We start from the raw sequence: 15,705 nt of genomic DNA, 5'->3' as shown, positions 1-15,705 counted from the left end.
AGCGATGATCATGGATTTGCAGTATTTAGAAAAAACTAACACAAAACCCATCACTAATTTGTCGAAATAGATCATTGCCTTACTGTCAAATTACAAACAATGTATATACCGTACAGAGTTTATGGAACTACTGCAGAAATCAAGTCAGCACTGACCCAGCAGTGCCTAAAAGTGTCAATATTTTTAGTAATTTATTGAACGAAAATTTTTGATATATATAAGAGTTTTAATTAAGAGTAATTTAAAATGTTTACCACTGTAAGAAATTCTCTTCTGCTACAAATTAAAAAATATGGTAAGAAATATAAATAAAAGTATCGATATGTAATAGGTTATATTTTTAAAAATGTACGAGATTAAGAATTCAGTTTAAATATTACTTTGTTATTAATCATGATTTTTAGGACAACGAAGGTACATAAGATATTCATTAGATTCCTTTTCCAATAATTTAAATCGACGACAAGCTGAGGAATCGTCGGCAATTGTCTGCCAATCATGTGGTCAACCAACAGCAATAACGCATCCTCATTTAATGAAGGAAGGAGAAGTTGTACCAGGTATTCAACTGGATGAGTTCAAAAAGAGACGAGAAAAATTAACAAAGAGTATCGTTTCGCATGCTTCTATTGGAAATCTTAATGAACCACATATTGTAATTATCCCATCTTCATCTAAAGTATACATGTCTGGTAAAATACCATATGTTTTTCGCCAAAATACAGATTTTTTGTATCTCACTGGTTGTCAAGAACCAGACAGTATTTTGGTAATAATAGCAAAGAATGAAAATTTTATGACTACATTATTTGTGGCACCGCAAGATGAACATTCTGAATTGTGGGATGGTCCTAGAAGCGGGGTTGAAAGAGCACCTAAAATGTTTGGCATTGATTTAGCTCTACCAATAACTGAATTTGAACAATTTTTTGTCTCTTTTATGAAGGAGAATAAAAAAAACACCATTTGGTATGATAATATTGACATAGTACAGTCAAATTTACACAGAAAATTATGTGAATTAATAAAATTCACTAATAGTCAAAAGTTCATTTCTCCAACAAATATAATACATAAAATCAGATTAATTAAATCACAATCTGAAATAGACTTGATGAAAAAGAGCTGTGAAATTATTTCAGCTGCAATATCTAAAACAATAGAAGTTTCAAAACCAAAAATGAGCGAACACCATTTATTTGCAATTGTAGATTATGAAAGTCGTATGAATGGTGCAGAATTTTTAGCGTATCCACCAGTTATTGCAGCAGGCAAAAATTCCAATGTCATCCATTATATTAGTAACAATCAAATCATTCGAAATGGAGAAATGGTTTTAATGGATGCTGGTTCGTTTAGTTATATACATGTATGTTAATGTTGTTCTCATTTATTTCCAATCTGATTTTAATTTCAAATTGTTGTAGGTTGTGAATATCATGGTTACTCATCAGATGTAACTAGAACATGGCCAATTAATGGCACTTTTACTCAGGAACAAAAAATTATATACGATGTAGTATTGGATGTTCAAAAGACTTTAATTCGTCGATTGAAAGAATTTCCTTCATTAGATCAATTATATCACGATATGTGTTCCTTGCTAAGCAAAAGATTACAAGAAATTAGATTAATACCAAAAGATTTGAGTAGAGCTGAGTTATTTTCTGCAGTTCATACTTATTGTCCTCACCATGTCAGTCACTATTTGGGAATGGACATACATGACACAGGAAAAATGTCTAGAAACTTGAAACTTCAACCAGGGATGATAATTACGGTAGAACCTGGTACGACATATCGAATAACATTATTTATTCAAAAAATGATTCATTATTATTATTATTATTATATATGTTCATTTTTTATCGTTTACAGGTATATATATTAATCACAAAAATAAATTTGCTCCACCAGAATTTTATGGTTTAGGTGTACGCATTGAGGATGATATTTTAATAACAGAAAGTGGTCCAGTAATCTTAACAGAAACATGTCCAAAAGAGATTAATGAAATAGAAGCCTTAGCAAGTCAAAATTTATGATAACAGCTATTATATAGTAAGAGTTCAGTTTTATAAATGTTTTAGTTTATATACATTGTTTATTTCCTTTTATTTTAGAATAGGAAAATAGTATGCAAAATTGTGACATTCTTGCCTTACTCAAAGATTTGTTTAAATGCAAATATATGAATGTTATATACTTGTAACCAATAGAGCATAACTAGAAGAAACAATAACACGATATACACAAAAAGAGCTAACATGAACATTTATGTACGATATTAAATTCATTAGTTAATTCAGTCAAATGATATCAGTAAACGAAAAAAGAAAATTTATTCGTCATTTGCGATTAGGTGTCGAAAGGTATTCGCCATGTATTATTTCTTAATCCGTATCAGCATCTGCGATCAGACATGCAACAATTAGCATTTAAATTATAAAACTAACTTATGAAACTATATGAATATTAAATACGTACTCGAAAATATTATATTTCAAGATTCCTTAGTTTACCATCTGCTTGTTTTAAAGCAATAAAATTCATTAACTGCTTTACTCGCAGGCGTGCCCAAACGAGATGATCGTGCAACGCATGAATTTGAGCGGCTGCAAGTGCTGCGCTTTCAGGATAAACGACTGTGGTACATCCGATTCCTACAAACAGGATGTATTTAATCGTCTTATCATAGCATAAACAAAAATTATGATCACGTATAATCCACAATTTACCTGAAGGAACATTAACAGACGACCACAAATCTTGTGCAATGTTTTCTGGTTTGAGAGGCGGGCAATTAATAACAGGCAAAGAGGTGTTTCCAGAGAGTACTGGACCCAAACCGTTACTTCTCCCTGCTACAGCTATTAGCACCACCTAGGAAAAATAAGAAATACTCACGATAATGTAGAAATAAACAATATACGTTCGTTAATATCAACGGTTTTATCATTATGTTTTGCTGATTAATAACATATATATATATTATATATATATCTGCACATATCTTGGCAATAATAAGTTCGAACATAATCGTCTGTATATTAAATATAGTGAATCATTATTATTACATACAGATGATATTTATATTCAAACGAAATGTAAATATGTTATATGTTTTTCTATTGCAAAATTAAAAATATTTTTTTAAATGCATACAAAATATAGACCAATTTACTTAAATAAGTAAAATCATACGAAAAAAAACAATATACAACTTTTTATAATCTACCAACTTTTTAAACAGATGATAAATGTACCTTTTTAAAACTACCTTCATACTCTGCAAGAATACGTAATACTTCTTGGGTACCCTTGTGCGCACTGCATACCCGAAATTTAACTTCTAAATACAAATGCTTTGCATATTTTGCTATTTGTGTACAATGCTCCTGATCAGAAGGTGATCCCATTAGGATAACAACAAGGCTGCTAGGTGGTGGAATAAGATAGTTCAGTTGATCTGCTATCCATTCGAAATTGTGTTTTACAGTATTTAAATCTTCCTCAGTTACAGTAGCTAAATTTCTATACACCTAACAAAACCACACACAGAAAAAGAATATATTAAGGTAAAATAATTACATGTATTATCTAATTTTATAAAATGATGGCATATTATACTTGTTTATCTTTCATCAATCTTTTATCACCAGATGGCCAAAGTCTCCAAGAATCACTGTCAATTATATCTGCTACCATAATTTCACCATTTACATTTATACCAAATTCTATTTTCATATCTATAAGAGCACACTGTCTAGTTATCCATGCTCTTTCTAGAATTTCAAATACAGCAAGCGCAGTACGTTGCATAATGTCATATTCATCCTTTCCTATTACAAGTCCATTTAACTTAAAACCAGCAGAAATAACTTGTTCTTCTGACCATTGAGGATCATGATTGCTGTCATCTTTAAAGAATGTTTCTTGCAATGGTGGATTAAATCTGTATCCTTCAGAAACTCCTACGAAATAAAATAAATAAATTCATTTATGTTTTTTTTTTTTTCAAATTTTTAGAATCTACTATTCAATCTTTATACCTGTATGCCTTTTCAAAAAACTACCAGTTGCCAATCTTCTAGTAACCCATTCTATGGGAAGCATTTCACATTTATGTGCAATAAAGGCAGTTTCATTCATTACTTTAACAAATGCAGTTTTTATTCCAGCTGCATTTAATAACTTGAAGACCTTGGCTGTTGTATCTGTACTAATTGCAGCTTTGCCCTTCAAATCATGTGATTTTACACCATCTCCAGCAGTAATACGATCTTTACTTTGTAAAAGACATAGGGTAGGATCATTTGAAAGTTCAAAGACCTTTTTGGTCTTTCCTTCTATGATCAGCTTTCCGGGTGTATATTCTATTCGAATAAAAAATTATATGTCGAAGAAATGAAGCATTTATCATTGTTACAAAAAAAAATACTCGGAAAATGCAAATGAATTGTACAAAAAAATGAAAAGCATAAAAAAACATTACATGCGTAACACTTATTTACGTGATGTTATTTTCCGGCATGTAACGTCAAAATATATTGCTACATGTTTGTCAAAACAATTTCATAACAAATATTTGTATACAATTGCGTAAGAATTACTATTATTTTTTTTTTATATATCTTATGTATTATAAATGCTTAATTTTAATTACGATATATCGTTTTCCTTGATCGATTAGAAGATCGGTACAGCGGAAAGATTTTAACAGAGTTTTATTGACCATCATTTCGAAAGACTTTACTGTACGATTAACTGATAAGAATAGGAATTTTTTAAAACAATGTTACAGTTTCGTATAAGAAAAAAGTTATGGTATTAATTTTTTAGAATATCATAAAATGCTATTACGGAAACCATTGATGTCATTCATAATATGTCACGGCACGAGGTATTATACTTTCAGGCACGTGTATAAATAAATTAAAAATAGCAGTACATAGTGAGTAATAATACAATATAATTAATCAAGTATTAAGCACTTACTATTCATGTTTCGACTCTTCTGTTAACTTCTTGAATATCAGCTTCTCACTTGTGCGGGTCGGCTTTTTAGAGATCCCCACTTTAAACGTATTGCTCTATGTGATTGGCGTAAGTTTATAAATTATCTTTGTTTCGGTTAAGTAATGAAACTGTCAACCACGTGTGTTGCACATAGAAAAACTGCAAAAGAAGAATATAATAATAAAATACATTGATTCAAAGAACTTAAGGGAAATATTTGGAAAACTTTGATAAAATTCGACCGACTAATTTTCAAGATACAGGTATGTATATGTTTATAATGGTAAAAAAATACTTTGTTCAAACGTAAAAAAATGTTTGTTTATAAGCCAGTTGATTATTGAACTTATCATTTATTTCAGATTCATAAACAATATAAACAATAACACGTACAGTGGTGATAAAAATATTAACATCGATAGAATTGAAGATAGTTATCGTGGATTTTTGATCTATACGCGAATGCGTAATCGAATGGATCATAGTTGCCTTTTTTGTAAAACTTCGGTTATAACTATATTTACTATTTCGACGAGTGTAAAAAAAAGCAATGAAGGAATTTAAAAGATAATAACTAAATGAGCTAGCCCCTCCAGTTATTAATAAGTTTTCATTGGTCTACATAGTCATTCGTGTTTCTGAAGCCAGTCGGGAGTTATATTTCATGCGGATCCCTTTCGAGCAGATAGAACATCACGAACGTTCAAACTTTTGACGCACGTGGTATGTACATACATATATAGTTCAAAACTTGTATTTTAAAATTATTTATTTGCATTAACCGGTATGAACTGCTACAGTTGTTATGATTAAATGCAGCTATTTTATAAGAATTATAAAATCAAACGAATAAAGATGAAACGAATAAAATTTGCCTTCAAGGGGCAATAGCTTCAAAAAATGTATATGCGATTTATATTTTAAAATATTTATAAAATCGCCAAATATATGTAATATTCAACAAGTGGGCACAGTCATGGACATAAAAATCGCAACCGCGATACAATTAAAATTTTTCGTTCTTTAATCGATTGGATATGGAGTAAATCGATAAAATCATTATGATATTCTCAAATGAGAGTTACAAAGCTGTTTATATTCACCTTATTAAAGATTCTTCTGTAGGAAAATTGTGATTTTAATAGTAATATATTAAAATAATTTTATTTCACAAAAGTATTTAAAAGTAGTTCAGATGTATTTCAAGTTTGAAAAAAGTTGTAAAAATAAAAAAATAGCTAAAAACTTGTTTTTGTTGTTTTCTGTTTACTTTGCATTATCATACAGTATCACACTGAATAATAAAATTAACTTATAAGTATAAATATTTTCTATATATGGTAATATCAGCGTGGTACAATGATGAAATCTGTTGCGAAATACTGATTAAGCAAGTATATTGAAAAAAATATAGCAGTAATATTGAAAGCTTGGTTCTATCTGTCCATTAGGGGTCAATAGTTTATAGGGGCATTAATGATAATTCGGAAGGAATCTCAAGGGGGTCTGTTATATATTTTGCAATATAAGAAAAACAATGTTTTTTTTTATGATAATATAGTATCATGATACTTTTAAGAATTTAATTTCAGAAACAAATATTGTTGTTATTTAATATTGACTTGATATTTTTCAGAGTATAATTGAAATGTCTTGTAATATGCAAGCAGATTCATATACTCAATCAGTGGCCATTAAAGGTAAAAGAGATAAAGGTGTACATAATGTAGAAAAGATCAACAAGGAATCAATTACTGGACTCACACACGAATGTGGAGTTTTTGGATGCATTGCTGCAGGTGATTGGCCATCTCAAATTGATGTAGCTCAAGTGGTTTGTTTAGGTAAGTATAAATGTAAGTTTACTACTGTATAATTTGATTTAATTATTACTTATTATATATTTGATTCAGGTTTAGTGGCATTGCAACACAGGGGTCAAGAAAGTGCAGGTATTGTCACAAGCGAGGGTGTATGTTCAAAATCTTTTCATGTCCACAAGGGAATGGGAATGATTAATAACATTTTTAATGATGAAAACATGAAGAAACTGAGTGGAAATCTTGGAATTGGCCATACTAGATACAGTACAAGTGCAGCAAGCGAGGAAGTTAATTGTCAACCATTTGTGGTTCACACTGCACATGGAGCATTAGCAGTTGCTCACAATGGAGAGCTTGTAAATACAGAATCACTAAGAAAAATGGTAATGTTACATAGTAAAGATGAATACTTTTATACTCATATTTGTTGTTAATTATTTTTTATTTATCATGACAGGTGTTAGGACGTGGAGTTGGTTTATCAACTCATTCAGACTCTGAATTAATAACGCAAGCTCTTTGTTTGAATCCCCCTGAAGGTGAAGTAAATGGGCCAGATTGGCCAGCGCGTATAAAACATCTAATGCAATTAGCACCATTATCGTATTCATTAGTAATTATGCAAAGAGACACGATATATGGTGTACGAGACCCTTACGGAAATCGTCCTTTATGTCTTGGAAAAATTGTACCAATTGGTAACTTAGGTTGGTAATGAAATTTAATTTAATTTATAGATAACAATTCTAAATGATTGAATAAAATATGTTTATTGCAGCAGGAAGTGAATCAGATGATGATGATGATGAAGCTGAAGGTTGGGTTATTTCATCTGAATCGTGTGGATTTCTAAGTATTGGAGCACGATACGTGCGTGAAGTATTTCCTGGAGAAATTGTAGAATTGACACGGGAGGGTATTAAAACTATAGATATTGTCGAGAGACCCGACAAAAAGCCTCAGGCCTTTTGTATCTTTGAATATGTTTACTTTGCACGTAGCGATAGTATTTTTGAAGGTAGACTGTAATAATTAATTCTACTTCATTACAAAGTAAATGAACGTAAATATATAAAGGAGTAATTATGACAATTCATTTCATTCCATAGGGCAAATGGTTTATTCTGTTCGCATGCAATGTGGACGTGAACTTGCTCTGGAATCGCCGGTAGAAGCAGATATAGTTAGTTCAGTACCTGAATCTGGAACTGCAGCAGCACATGGCTATGCTAGACAGGTAAAAACATTTATTAAATATTTTATTATTGAATGTTGTATAACTATGTACAATTTTTTAACTATTACAGTCCCAAATACCTTTTGCGGAAGTATTATGTAAAAACAGATACGTTGGTAGAACATTTATTCAACCTAGTACGCGACTCAGACAACTTGGCGTAGCAAAAAAGTTTGGAGCTTTGTCAGAAAATGTGAAAGGGAGGAAATTAATTCTAATTGATGATTCAATTGTTAGAGGGAATACCATTGGACCTATAATTAAATTACTTCGTGATGCAGGAGCAAGGGAAGTGAGTTACGTGTATCATATGTTTATGTATCTCTATTATACAATAAAAGAACAATTCATATTTAAATTATATGTTTGTAGGTTCACATCAGAATAGCTTCACCTCCATTAAAATATCCTTGTTATATGGGAATCAATATACCAACGAGAGAAGAATTAATTGCTAATAAATTAGATAGTGTGAAACTAGCAAAACACGTCGGAGCTGATAGTTTAACATACCTTTCTGTAGATGGACTGGTAAAAGCTGTAAGATTTCGTATGGACAATCGTGAAAGCAGTTACATTGGACACTGTACTGCTTGTTTGACTGGAGAGTATCCTGATGAACTTCCTGGTGATTTGGATTGGTGAAGCAAATAAACAGTTTAGGAATACACAGATAGCAAACTAAACATTGTTGAAATGCGTATGTCTGCAATGGAACAAGTTCGCATCAGATTTCTTAAATAAAATTATCTTGATGCGATTTAAAACCTATTTATGTACATCAACTATTGATAAAAAATTAGAGTCATTCTAAAATTTTGACAAATAGTTCTGTTTCAGTATTGCAAAACTAATTTAAACAAAATACATATAAGGGTAGTAAGTCTTTAAGATCTTTAAGATCTGATAAAATTGTTTTATATCAATTTTTAATGTAATTAAGAAAATTTAATTAAGAGAAATGTATACGACTTAAGAGTCACAAATGTTATTCATTTTATCATTAATTATGCTCAACAATGATCATAGTACAAGAAAATGTAATATTTTATACTTTTGTTTTAAAATAAAGTATATAAGTCACGTTAAAATATAATACTATAATGATTACGAAATTAATGAAAACGTATTTTCTACAAAAGCAAAGTTTATTGTATATTTATATCAATCCATTTTTGTGTGTAAATATTTTGCAATTGCTTTAGATATCTATTTCTTAGTTTTTATGTTCAGCAATTTCCAATGAATTTAAAATTTTAGTAATATCGGACTTAGCCTCGACGTCAACCTCTTTTTTATCTGATAAGGTCCTTACTTTTGCATTAGATGATGAAACTTCATCTTCCAATAAGGAACGTTTTGTTTGACATTTTTTTCTTTGTTTATTACCAGTTATGTTTATTTTTCTTTTACAAACTACCTTAGTTTTATGTGTCTTCATACGTCTAAGCAAGGGGCCATTGTCATTTTTTAAAATTGAAGATTCTGGTTCTGCTAAAGTTTCAGGATTAAAATTGTTCTGACAAATATCCTCAGAATGAGACTGATTATCACAGTAATTTGATTCTTTGTCCGAATTAACACAGTTATCTTCAGATTTATTCAAAGTACTAGCCTCTTCTTTATGATTATACATAGCAAATGGATTGTCTTCGTCAGATTCAGATTCTAATTCTATCCCTTCAGATTTTTGTTGTTGTCTAATTCTCTGTTTCTCTAAATAGGAATGTAACGCATTTAGTCTATTGTTCCGCACTGTTTCCCAAAAAAAAAGAGCTATAAAACAAAATAAACATTTTATAATTTATCAAAGTATACATGAAAAGTATGAGTTATTAAAAATGTTGAATGTATAATTTTATCAAGTGCATCAATACCTTCTTTCTGATATTGAAATGGTATTCCTGCTTGTTTAAGTGTATTTAAATTTGGAATACACTGTTCATGTTCAGAATCACCAAGAACTTCTGTTCTAGGTTTTATGAAGATTCTTCTCATCTTTAAACATTTTCTAGTTTTACCAAAATATTTTAAATTTGGAGCAGCATCAAAAACAGGATCATCCACGGCAGGATTATCATCTTTTGTAAAGAACATGTGAGTACCACAAACATCTTCATAGGCACCTTCATAAAACTAAAATTAACAATGAGGTAAATACTGTGTAAGAATGATATTGTTTTATTTATTAACTTACTCTGCCATTTATTTGCATTATTGGGTATTCTGTGTCTATACCAATCATATCTAATTGTAATTGTTTTTCATTAAATACATTACTGTCAACAAGTCCTTCAAATTCTACATATACAAGAATCTCTTCTTCGTCATCATCGGATCCCATTTCGAATAATTCTGAATTTGTAAAATATTACTTCTTTGTTTTATTTATGTAAATAAATCATGCATACCAAGGCTTCCATGGGCTTCCATAAGAATGATAAGGGTAGGGGAAGATGATGTCTCCCTCTGTATACATATTATGTAAATACATACACTTGTTTCTGATCCTGAAAATCTGGCGCGAGAAGATAGAATATTTAGTAACAAGCAGAAATAAGTAGAAAAGTGAGATAAAATGATATTTTAATGGTAGGTATTTTGGTATGTACTACAATTGTTACATTTTTTTATTAATTTCTGCTTATATAGTCTGTACTGGTTAATAAACAAGGTTAATTGTGTTGTGCTATGCACGTGTATTATATATAAATGTATACAATGCAAGGTTCTTTAAAGGGGTTGTTAAATAAAATAGATGTATTATAATACAGTTGTTCTCCACGTTTATCTTTATGCCATTTATCATCATTAATAAAACTTAATGTATAAGTTTACAAAAACGTTATTCAAATCTTTGCAGGTTATTTGAAGATTCATAATTTGAGATTCTTAATGTATTAATTTGAATAATAAGAAGTCAGAAAATGGTGAGACACAATAATCAGTTACCAGATAATCTTCCACAATTACAAAATCTTATTAAACGTGATCCAGAATCTTACAAGGAAGAAGTAAGTTCTCTTTTATGATATATTCACCTTATACATTTACTATACATTTCTATATTTTTGCAGTTTCTACAACAGCACCAACATTATAAGTCCATTTTGGAAGTATTTCGTCTAACACCCAACAAATTCAATAAAAGTCTTGATGAAATAGTTATCTTTCTAGCGCAGGTATGCTCTGTAAAAATTAATATAATTTAATAGTTTTCAACATAAGATATTATGTATTAGTTTCATTTCTATGTTATAAAGTTCTTAAATGTTAGAAAAGTTCTTTTTTTTTGCAGGTATAATTAATAAGATATCTAAACAAAATTCTACAAATAGTTGCTCTTTCATACTTTATATTATAAATTGTTGTTCAGAAATTTGTAGAGTAATCATGGAAGACTGTTTGCAATATTTAAAAGAAAAAATTGTTTGTAGAGAAAAAGTAATAGAGCAGCTTTATTCTTTGATTGGTTATTCAGATGAACCAGTGCCTCATAGCATATTCATTTATGGTCATACAGCTACTGCAAAATCTTTAGTAGTTAAATCTATGCTTTCTTACTTAAAATATAATGCAACTATTATTAATTGCATTGAACATATTAATAGTAAACATATGTTTAACTATATCCTGAATGATCTATCATCAAATTTAATTGGTTCAGTAACAAATGATAAATTACAATATAAATGCGACAATATTGCAGATTTTGTAATGTACCTTAAAGAAATTTCTATAAATAGTACTAAACCAACTATCATAGTACTTGATAAATGTGATAAGTTAAGAAACATTGATATTGGTTTTCTACCTGCATTTTCAAAATTAAAGGAAATCTCAGGTGTTAATGTTTGTGTAATTTTGATAAGTGATATAGTATGGGAGAAGTTCAGAGTAAAAATTGGTATGCATGAACCAATCAAAATTCATTTCTCACAGTATACGCGAAATGAATTTAGCGAGATCTTACTTTTAAATAAACCACATGATTACGAAGATTCATTTTATAAAGACTATTTAAATTTGTTTCTGTCTGTGTTTTTTCGATTTTGTAGAGATCTTAACGAACTCCGTTATATGGCTAGGATAAACTTTTCTAAATACATAGAACCTATTGAAATTAATAAATCTAAAAAGAATGATACTGCCATGTTATGGAGAAACATATCTGCTGTGTTTAAAGCAAATTTGGAAGTTATTTATCTTCGAGTTTCAGTTGAAGATTTTGCAAAACATAATCAGTTGTCCACAGAGATTGAATCAACAATGAGACTAGCATTAAGTTTTGAGTTACCATATTATGCAAAATACATGTTAATTGCATCATATCTTGCTTCGTACAATCCTGCAAAAGAAGATAAATATCTTTTCATGAAACGAAAGTTCAAAAGAAAAAAGAAGGGAGCTACTAAAAAGAAGACGATACTAAATACTCGCAGCGGGCCTCATCATTTTCTAGTATCTAGAATGCTTGCTATTTTTTGTGCTATTCTCGATGAAAAAGTTGATATTAATGCTAATTTACTTGCGCAAATTCCATCAATGTGTCAGCTTGGCTTACTAACTACTGTAGGAAATTATAATTTGGATGAACCTAAATTAAAATGCTGTGTATCGTATGATTTCATTCTTGTTATAGCTAAAACTGTTGGATTCAATATTCAGAATTATTTGTATAATTTTATGTTGTAGAATATACTTATCACAAATCATTTCATTATTGTATCAATTATCAATAAGTGTAAACATTTTTTTGTACATATTTATTATCTTTTTTATTAAAAAATAAAAGTTTTCAACTTAAAATATTATTTTTATACAGGTGGCGCATTGTTACCCAGATACATTACAATCATTCCCTCAAGAAATCATTGATGTTCTGCAGACGTATAATACAGTACTTGATAATGACATGCGATTAGTAAGTGTAAAATTACACAGAATAACATTGCATTTTACTTGTTCGATTTTTTTTTTTTTTTTTTAATCTTAATTGATACCTTCTTTTTTTTATAGACGTTTTGTAAAGCTCTAATTCAACTACGTAACAAGTCTCTTTTGGAACCCACTGTACTTCTCAGTTTATTCTTTCAATTGCTGAGATGTCAGGATAAAAATCTGAGGCAATTCTTGCAGACCCACATCATTACTGATATTAAAAATGTCAATGCTAAACAGAAGAATGCAAAAGTTAATACAGTTTTACAGAATTTTATGTTTTCAATGTTGAAAGACTCCAATGTCAGAGCTGCAAAAATGTCTGCAGATATTATGATAGAATTGTACAATAAAAATATTTGGAATGATGCAAAAACTGTGAATGTCTTGGCAACAGGATGTTTTGCCAAAGCAACTAAAGTTATGGTCAGTTGTTTAAAGTTTTTTGTGGGAACCGGTGTGGAAGATCGACAATCTGATGATAGCGACAGTGACAGTGAGCCAAATATTAAGGAAATTATAATGGCCAATAGGGTAAATAAAAAAACAAAAAAACGTGAGAAACATTTAGCTAAAGCAAAACAGGTATTAGCGGTAAGTTAGCATAATGATTGACAAACCGCTGTTGACATTATATTTCAATTTTAATGAATACAGTTTATATATTCTAGAAATCTAAGAAGAAAGCGACGAAAGCCCCGAGTTTTAATTTCTCGGCGTTACATTTAATTCATGATCCTCAAGGCTTTGCGGAGAAACTGTTCAAACAATTAGAAAAAAATAATGATAGATTTGAAATTAAACTAATTACTTTGGATGTAATTTCTAGGCTCATTGGATTGCACAGTTTGTTTCTATTGAATTTTTATCCGTATCTTCAAAGATTTATGCAACCACATCAAAGAGGTAAATTTTTCTGTTGCTAAAAAAAATGATCAGTATAATAGTTTAGGGAAACGCAATCATGTTTTCTTTTTCTTTAATAATTTTAGAAGTGACAAAACTCTTACAATTCATCGCTCAATCTTCTCACGAACTCGTACCACCTGATGTATTGGAACCTATTTTGAAAACGTTGGCAAATAACTTTGTTACAGAACGAAATTCTGCCGACGTTATGGCTATTGGGTACATTGTAAATTTGTAACATTTTTCAGCTTAATATCAGTATAATTAATAAAAAAAATTTTTATTGCAGCCTAAACGCTATCCGAGAAATATGCACACGATGTCCTTTAGTAATGAATGCAGATTTATTGCAAGATTTAGTACGATATAAACATTATAAAGAACGTAGTGTAATGATGGCTGCACGGTCTTTAATCGCTTTATTCAGAAATACTATACCAGAAATGTTGCACAAAAAGGACAGAGGACGACCCACGGAGGCAACTGTTACTTTAGAAACTCAAAGATATGGACAAATATCTGCTTTTGAATTCATACCAGGAGCGGATGTTCTACTTGATAACAATTCAGAAGATATTTCCAAGATTAACACTGACAGTGACGTAAGTAAAAACATGAACTAAAGAAAATGTATTCTTACTTATTAAAAATTAATTCTTATTTATAACTGTTTTCATAGAAAAAATTGCATTCGTGAAATTTTTATTTCAGGATAGCGACGGTGAATGGGTTGATGTAAACCATACTAGTGGTGAAGATAATGATGATGATGATGGTCATGAGCAAGAGTATGATGATCATGATGACGATGAGGAGGAGGAGGTGGAAACTGACGATGACGATGAGGAAGACGAAGAGGAAGAGATAAAATCACTTACAGAAATGAATGTTCAAAATAATAATAAAAATATCACAGAAATAGATAAAAATGAACAGGTAAAGACATTAAGACACGAAGATGACATTAAAAACGAGATTATTAAATCAGATATGAATAGTACCGATATAGAAGAAACTCAAGATGTAAGAAATAGAAATAAAAAGCAGCAACGTAGTAAGCTAACAAAGCTTGAAAGAAAAAAGTTAAAATTAAAAAAACAGGAAAATACCATATCAAAAAAGAAAGAAGAAATGATGGCAGAGAAAAAGGAAAAGGCATCTGTAATATCGGTTCAACGATTATTAACCGATGAAGATTTTGTAAAAATAGATAACGCACTAGCGAAACAACAAGTTACGTATACCAAACGAAGTCTGAAGAGGCCTTATCCTAATGATAACGAACGAGGAGAATTTGTTAAATTAACTGACATAGAAAATATTTATAAAAAACGAAAACATGACAAACAGGCTCGCATTGAATCAGTGAAGGTTTGTTTTAATTTCGCCGAAAAATGTAAAAAATCAAATCACGTTAAATCTTTTATTTTATCTTTACAGAAAGGACAAGATGGTAGAGAAAAATTCGGTTACAAAGACGGACGACAAAATCAACTTTGCAGTAAGACGAATCGTGAGAAAAAGAAAATGAAATCCTTTCAAATGATGAAGCACAAAATAAAAGGAAAAGTGAAACGTTCTTTTAAGGAGAAACAAATTGCTCTAAGAAATCATTTAATAAAGCAGAAAAGAATGAAGTAGTTACAAATATGCACGTGTGTAAATGTATTTTTAATGTTTATACATAAAACGGGTCATTTTCTTTTCATTTATAAATAAATAAATCTTATACTATTTATATTATCAATAAATACAAAATACAACATCAAGCAGTTT

The 15,705-nt window shown here is 29.9% G+C and overlaps 6 protein-coding genes across 9 annotated transcripts; 4 read left to right on the top strand and 2 right to left on the bottom strand.

The window, feature by feature from the left end:
- Window positions 1–137: 137 nt before the first annotated feature.
- LOC114879272 (xaa-Pro aminopeptidase 3-like) lies at window positions 138–2,661 on the top strand. Of its 2 annotated transcripts, XM_029194052.2 has the most exons (5): window positions 138–295; window positions 405–1,349; window positions 1,428–1,790; window positions 1,879–2,061; window positions 2,572–2,661. In XM_029194052.2, exons 1-4 carry the CDS (start codon window positions 247–249, stop codon window positions 2,043–2,045), a joined length of 1,524 nt encoding a protein of 507 aa, XP_029049885.2. In that variant the 5' UTR covers window positions 138–246; the 3' UTR covers window positions 2,046–2,061; window positions 2,572–2,661. The 2 variants fall into 2 exon arrangements, with proteins under 2 accessions (XP_029049885.2, XP_029049884.2); XM_029194051.2 differs by lacking the exon at window positions 2,572–2,661 and having other exon boundaries at window positions 140–295; window positions 1,879–2,496.
- Window positions 2,318–5,099, bottom strand: LOC114879276 (multifunctional protein ADE2). Of its 2 annotated transcripts, none has more exons than XM_029194062.2 (7): window positions 4,999–5,099; window positions 4,053–4,376; window positions 3,631–3,974; window positions 3,267–3,542; window positions 2,739–2,883; window positions 2,488–2,663; window positions 2,318–2,410 (listed from the first exon to the last, which is right to left on the bottom strand). In XM_029194062.2, exons 1-6 carry the CDS (start codon window positions 5,003–5,005, stop codon window positions 2,497–2,499), a joined length of 1,263 nt encoding a protein of 420 aa, XP_029049895.1. In that variant the 5' UTR covers window positions 5,006–5,099; the 3' UTR covers window positions 2,318–2,410; window positions 2,488–2,496. The 2 variants fall into 2 exon arrangements, with proteins under 2 accessions (XP_029049895.1, XP_029049894.1); XM_029194061.2 differs by lacking the exon at window positions 4,999–5,099 and adding an exon at window positions 4,864–4,980.
- A 564-nt stretch (window positions 5,100–5,663) lies between these two features.
- Window positions 5,664–8,846, top strand: LOC114879271 (amidophosphoribosyltransferase-like). 2 transcript variants are annotated; one of them, XM_029194050.2, is made up of 8 exons: window positions 5,664–5,742; window positions 6,656–6,863; window positions 6,933–7,225; window positions 7,300–7,549; window positions 7,624–7,860; window positions 7,952–8,079; window positions 8,150–8,371; window positions 8,452–8,846. In XM_029194050.2, exons 2-8 carry the CDS (start codon window positions 6,668–6,670, stop codon window positions 8,722–8,724), a joined length of 1,599 nt encoding a protein of 532 aa, XP_029049883.1. In that variant the 5' UTR covers window positions 5,664–5,742; window positions 6,656–6,667; the 3' UTR covers window positions 8,725–8,846. The 2 variants fall into 2 exon arrangements, with proteins under 2 accessions (XP_029049883.1, XP_029049881.1); XM_029194048.2 differs by having other exon boundaries at window positions 7,621–7,860.
- Window positions 8,847–9,208: 362 nt separating this feature from the next.
- On the bottom strand, window positions 9,209–10,615 carry LOC114879277 (general transcription factor 3C polypeptide 6). The gene is made up of 4 exons (XM_029194063.2): window positions 10,491–10,615; window positions 10,277–10,434; window positions 9,957–10,215; window positions 9,209–9,855 (listed from the first exon to the last, which is right to left on the bottom strand). The coding sequence occupies exons 1-4, from the start codon at window positions 10,510–10,512 to the stop codon at window positions 9,296–9,298; spliced, it is 999 nt and encodes a 332-aa protein (XP_029049896.1). The 5' UTR covers window positions 10,513–10,615; the 3' UTR covers window positions 9,209–9,295.
- Window positions 10,580–15,665, top strand: LOC114879268 (protein SDA1 homolog). The gene is made up of 10 exons (XM_029194045.2): window positions 10,580–10,671; window positions 10,943–11,093; window positions 11,157–11,261; window positions 12,905–13,003; window positions 13,099–13,614; window positions 13,692–13,926; window positions 14,013–14,148; window positions 14,219–14,531; window positions 14,641–15,300; window positions 15,370–15,665. Exons 2-10 carry the CDS (start codon window positions 11,007–11,009, stop codon window positions 15,568–15,570), a joined length of 2,352 nt encoding a protein of 783 aa, XP_029049878.1. The 5' UTR covers window positions 10,580–10,671; window positions 10,943–11,006; the 3' UTR covers window positions 15,571–15,665.
- LOC114879274 (origin recognition complex subunit 5) lies at window positions 11,171–12,888 on the top strand. The gene is made up of 2 exons (XM_029194058.1): window positions 11,171–11,261; window positions 11,378–12,888. Exon 2 carries the CDS (start codon window positions 11,473–11,475, stop codon window positions 12,772–12,774), a length of 1,302 nt encoding a protein of 433 aa, XP_029049891.1. The 5' UTR covers window positions 11,171–11,261; window positions 11,378–11,472; the 3' UTR covers window positions 12,775–12,888.
- Window positions 15,666–15,705: the final 40 nt, after the last annotated feature.

The sequence above is a fragment of the Osmia bicornis genome, chromosome 12 (assembly GCF_907164935.1).
Source record: "Osmia bicornis bicornis chromosome 12, iOsmBic2.1, whole genome shotgun sequence".
Taxonomy (NCBI): domain Eukaryota; kingdom Metazoa; phylum Arthropoda; class Insecta; order Hymenoptera; family Megachilidae; genus Osmia; species Osmia bicornis.
Note: the sequence above shows the minus strand (reverse complement) of the source record. Positions and strands in the feature narration are given on the sequence as shown.

Bases quoted from the DNA above. Each gene is read 5' to 3' on its own strand.
- LOC114879268 (XM_029194045.2), top strand. From the start codon at position 11,007: ATGGTGAGACACAATAATCAGTTACCAGATAATCTTCCACAATTACAA. The intron at 11,262-12,904 runs GTATGCTCTGTA...ATTTTTATACAG, and splicing joins TAGTTATCTTTCTAGCGCAG to GTGGCGCATTGTTACCCAGA. The intron at 14,149-14,218 runs GTACATTGTAAA...TTTTTATTGCAG, and splicing joins GCCGACGTTATGGCTATTGG to CCTAAACGCTATCCGAGAAA.
- LOC114879271 (XM_029194048.2), top strand. From the start codon at position 6,668: ATGTCTTGTAATATGCAAGCAGATTCATATACTCAATCAGTGGCCATT. The intron at 7,550-7,620 runs GTTGGTAATGAA...TGTTTATTGCAG, and splicing joins TGTACCAATTGGTAACTTAG to CAGGAAGTGAATCAGATGAT. The intron at 8,372-8,451 runs GTGAGTTACGTG...ATATGTTTGTAG, and splicing joins GTGATGCAGGAGCAAGGGAA to GTTCACATCAGAATAGCTTC.
- LOC114879276 (XM_029194061.2), bottom strand. From the start codon at position 4,885: ATGAATGACATCAATGGTTTCC. The intron at 3,975-4,052 runs GTATAAAGATTG...TTTATTTCGTAG, and splicing joins TTTTTTGAAAAGGCATACAG to GAGTTTCTGAAGGATACAGA. The intron at 2,884-3,266 runs GTACATTTATCA...TATTTTTCCTAG, and splicing joins ATGAAGGTAGTTTTAAAAAG to GTGGTGCTAATAGCTGTAGC.
- LOC114879277 (XM_029194063.2), bottom strand. From the start codon at position 10,512: ATGGAAGCCCATGGAAGCCTTG. The intron at 10,435-10,490 runs GTATGCATGATT...TTACAAATTCAG, and splicing joins GGAAGCCCATGGAAGCCTTG to AATTATTCGAAATGGGATCC. The intron at 10,216-10,276 runs GTAAGTTAATAA...TGTTAATTTTAG, and splicing joins TAATGCAAATAAATGGCAGA to TTTTATGAAGGTGCCTATGA.
- LOC114879274 (XM_029194058.1), top strand. From the start codon at position 11,473: ATGGAAGACTGTTTGCAATATTTAAAAGAAAAAATTGTTTGTAGAGAA.
- LOC114879272 (XM_029194052.2), top strand. From the start codon at position 247: ATGTTTACCACTGTAAGAAATTCTCTTCTGCTACAAATTAAAAAATAT. The intron at 296-404 runs GTAAGAAATATA...CATGATTTTTAG, and splicing joins GCTACAAATTAAAAAATATG to GACAACGAAGGTACATAAGA. The intron at 1,350-1,427 runs GTTCGTTTAGTT...AAATTGTTGTAG, and splicing joins AATGGTTTTAATGGATGCTG to GTTGTGAATATCATGGTTAC.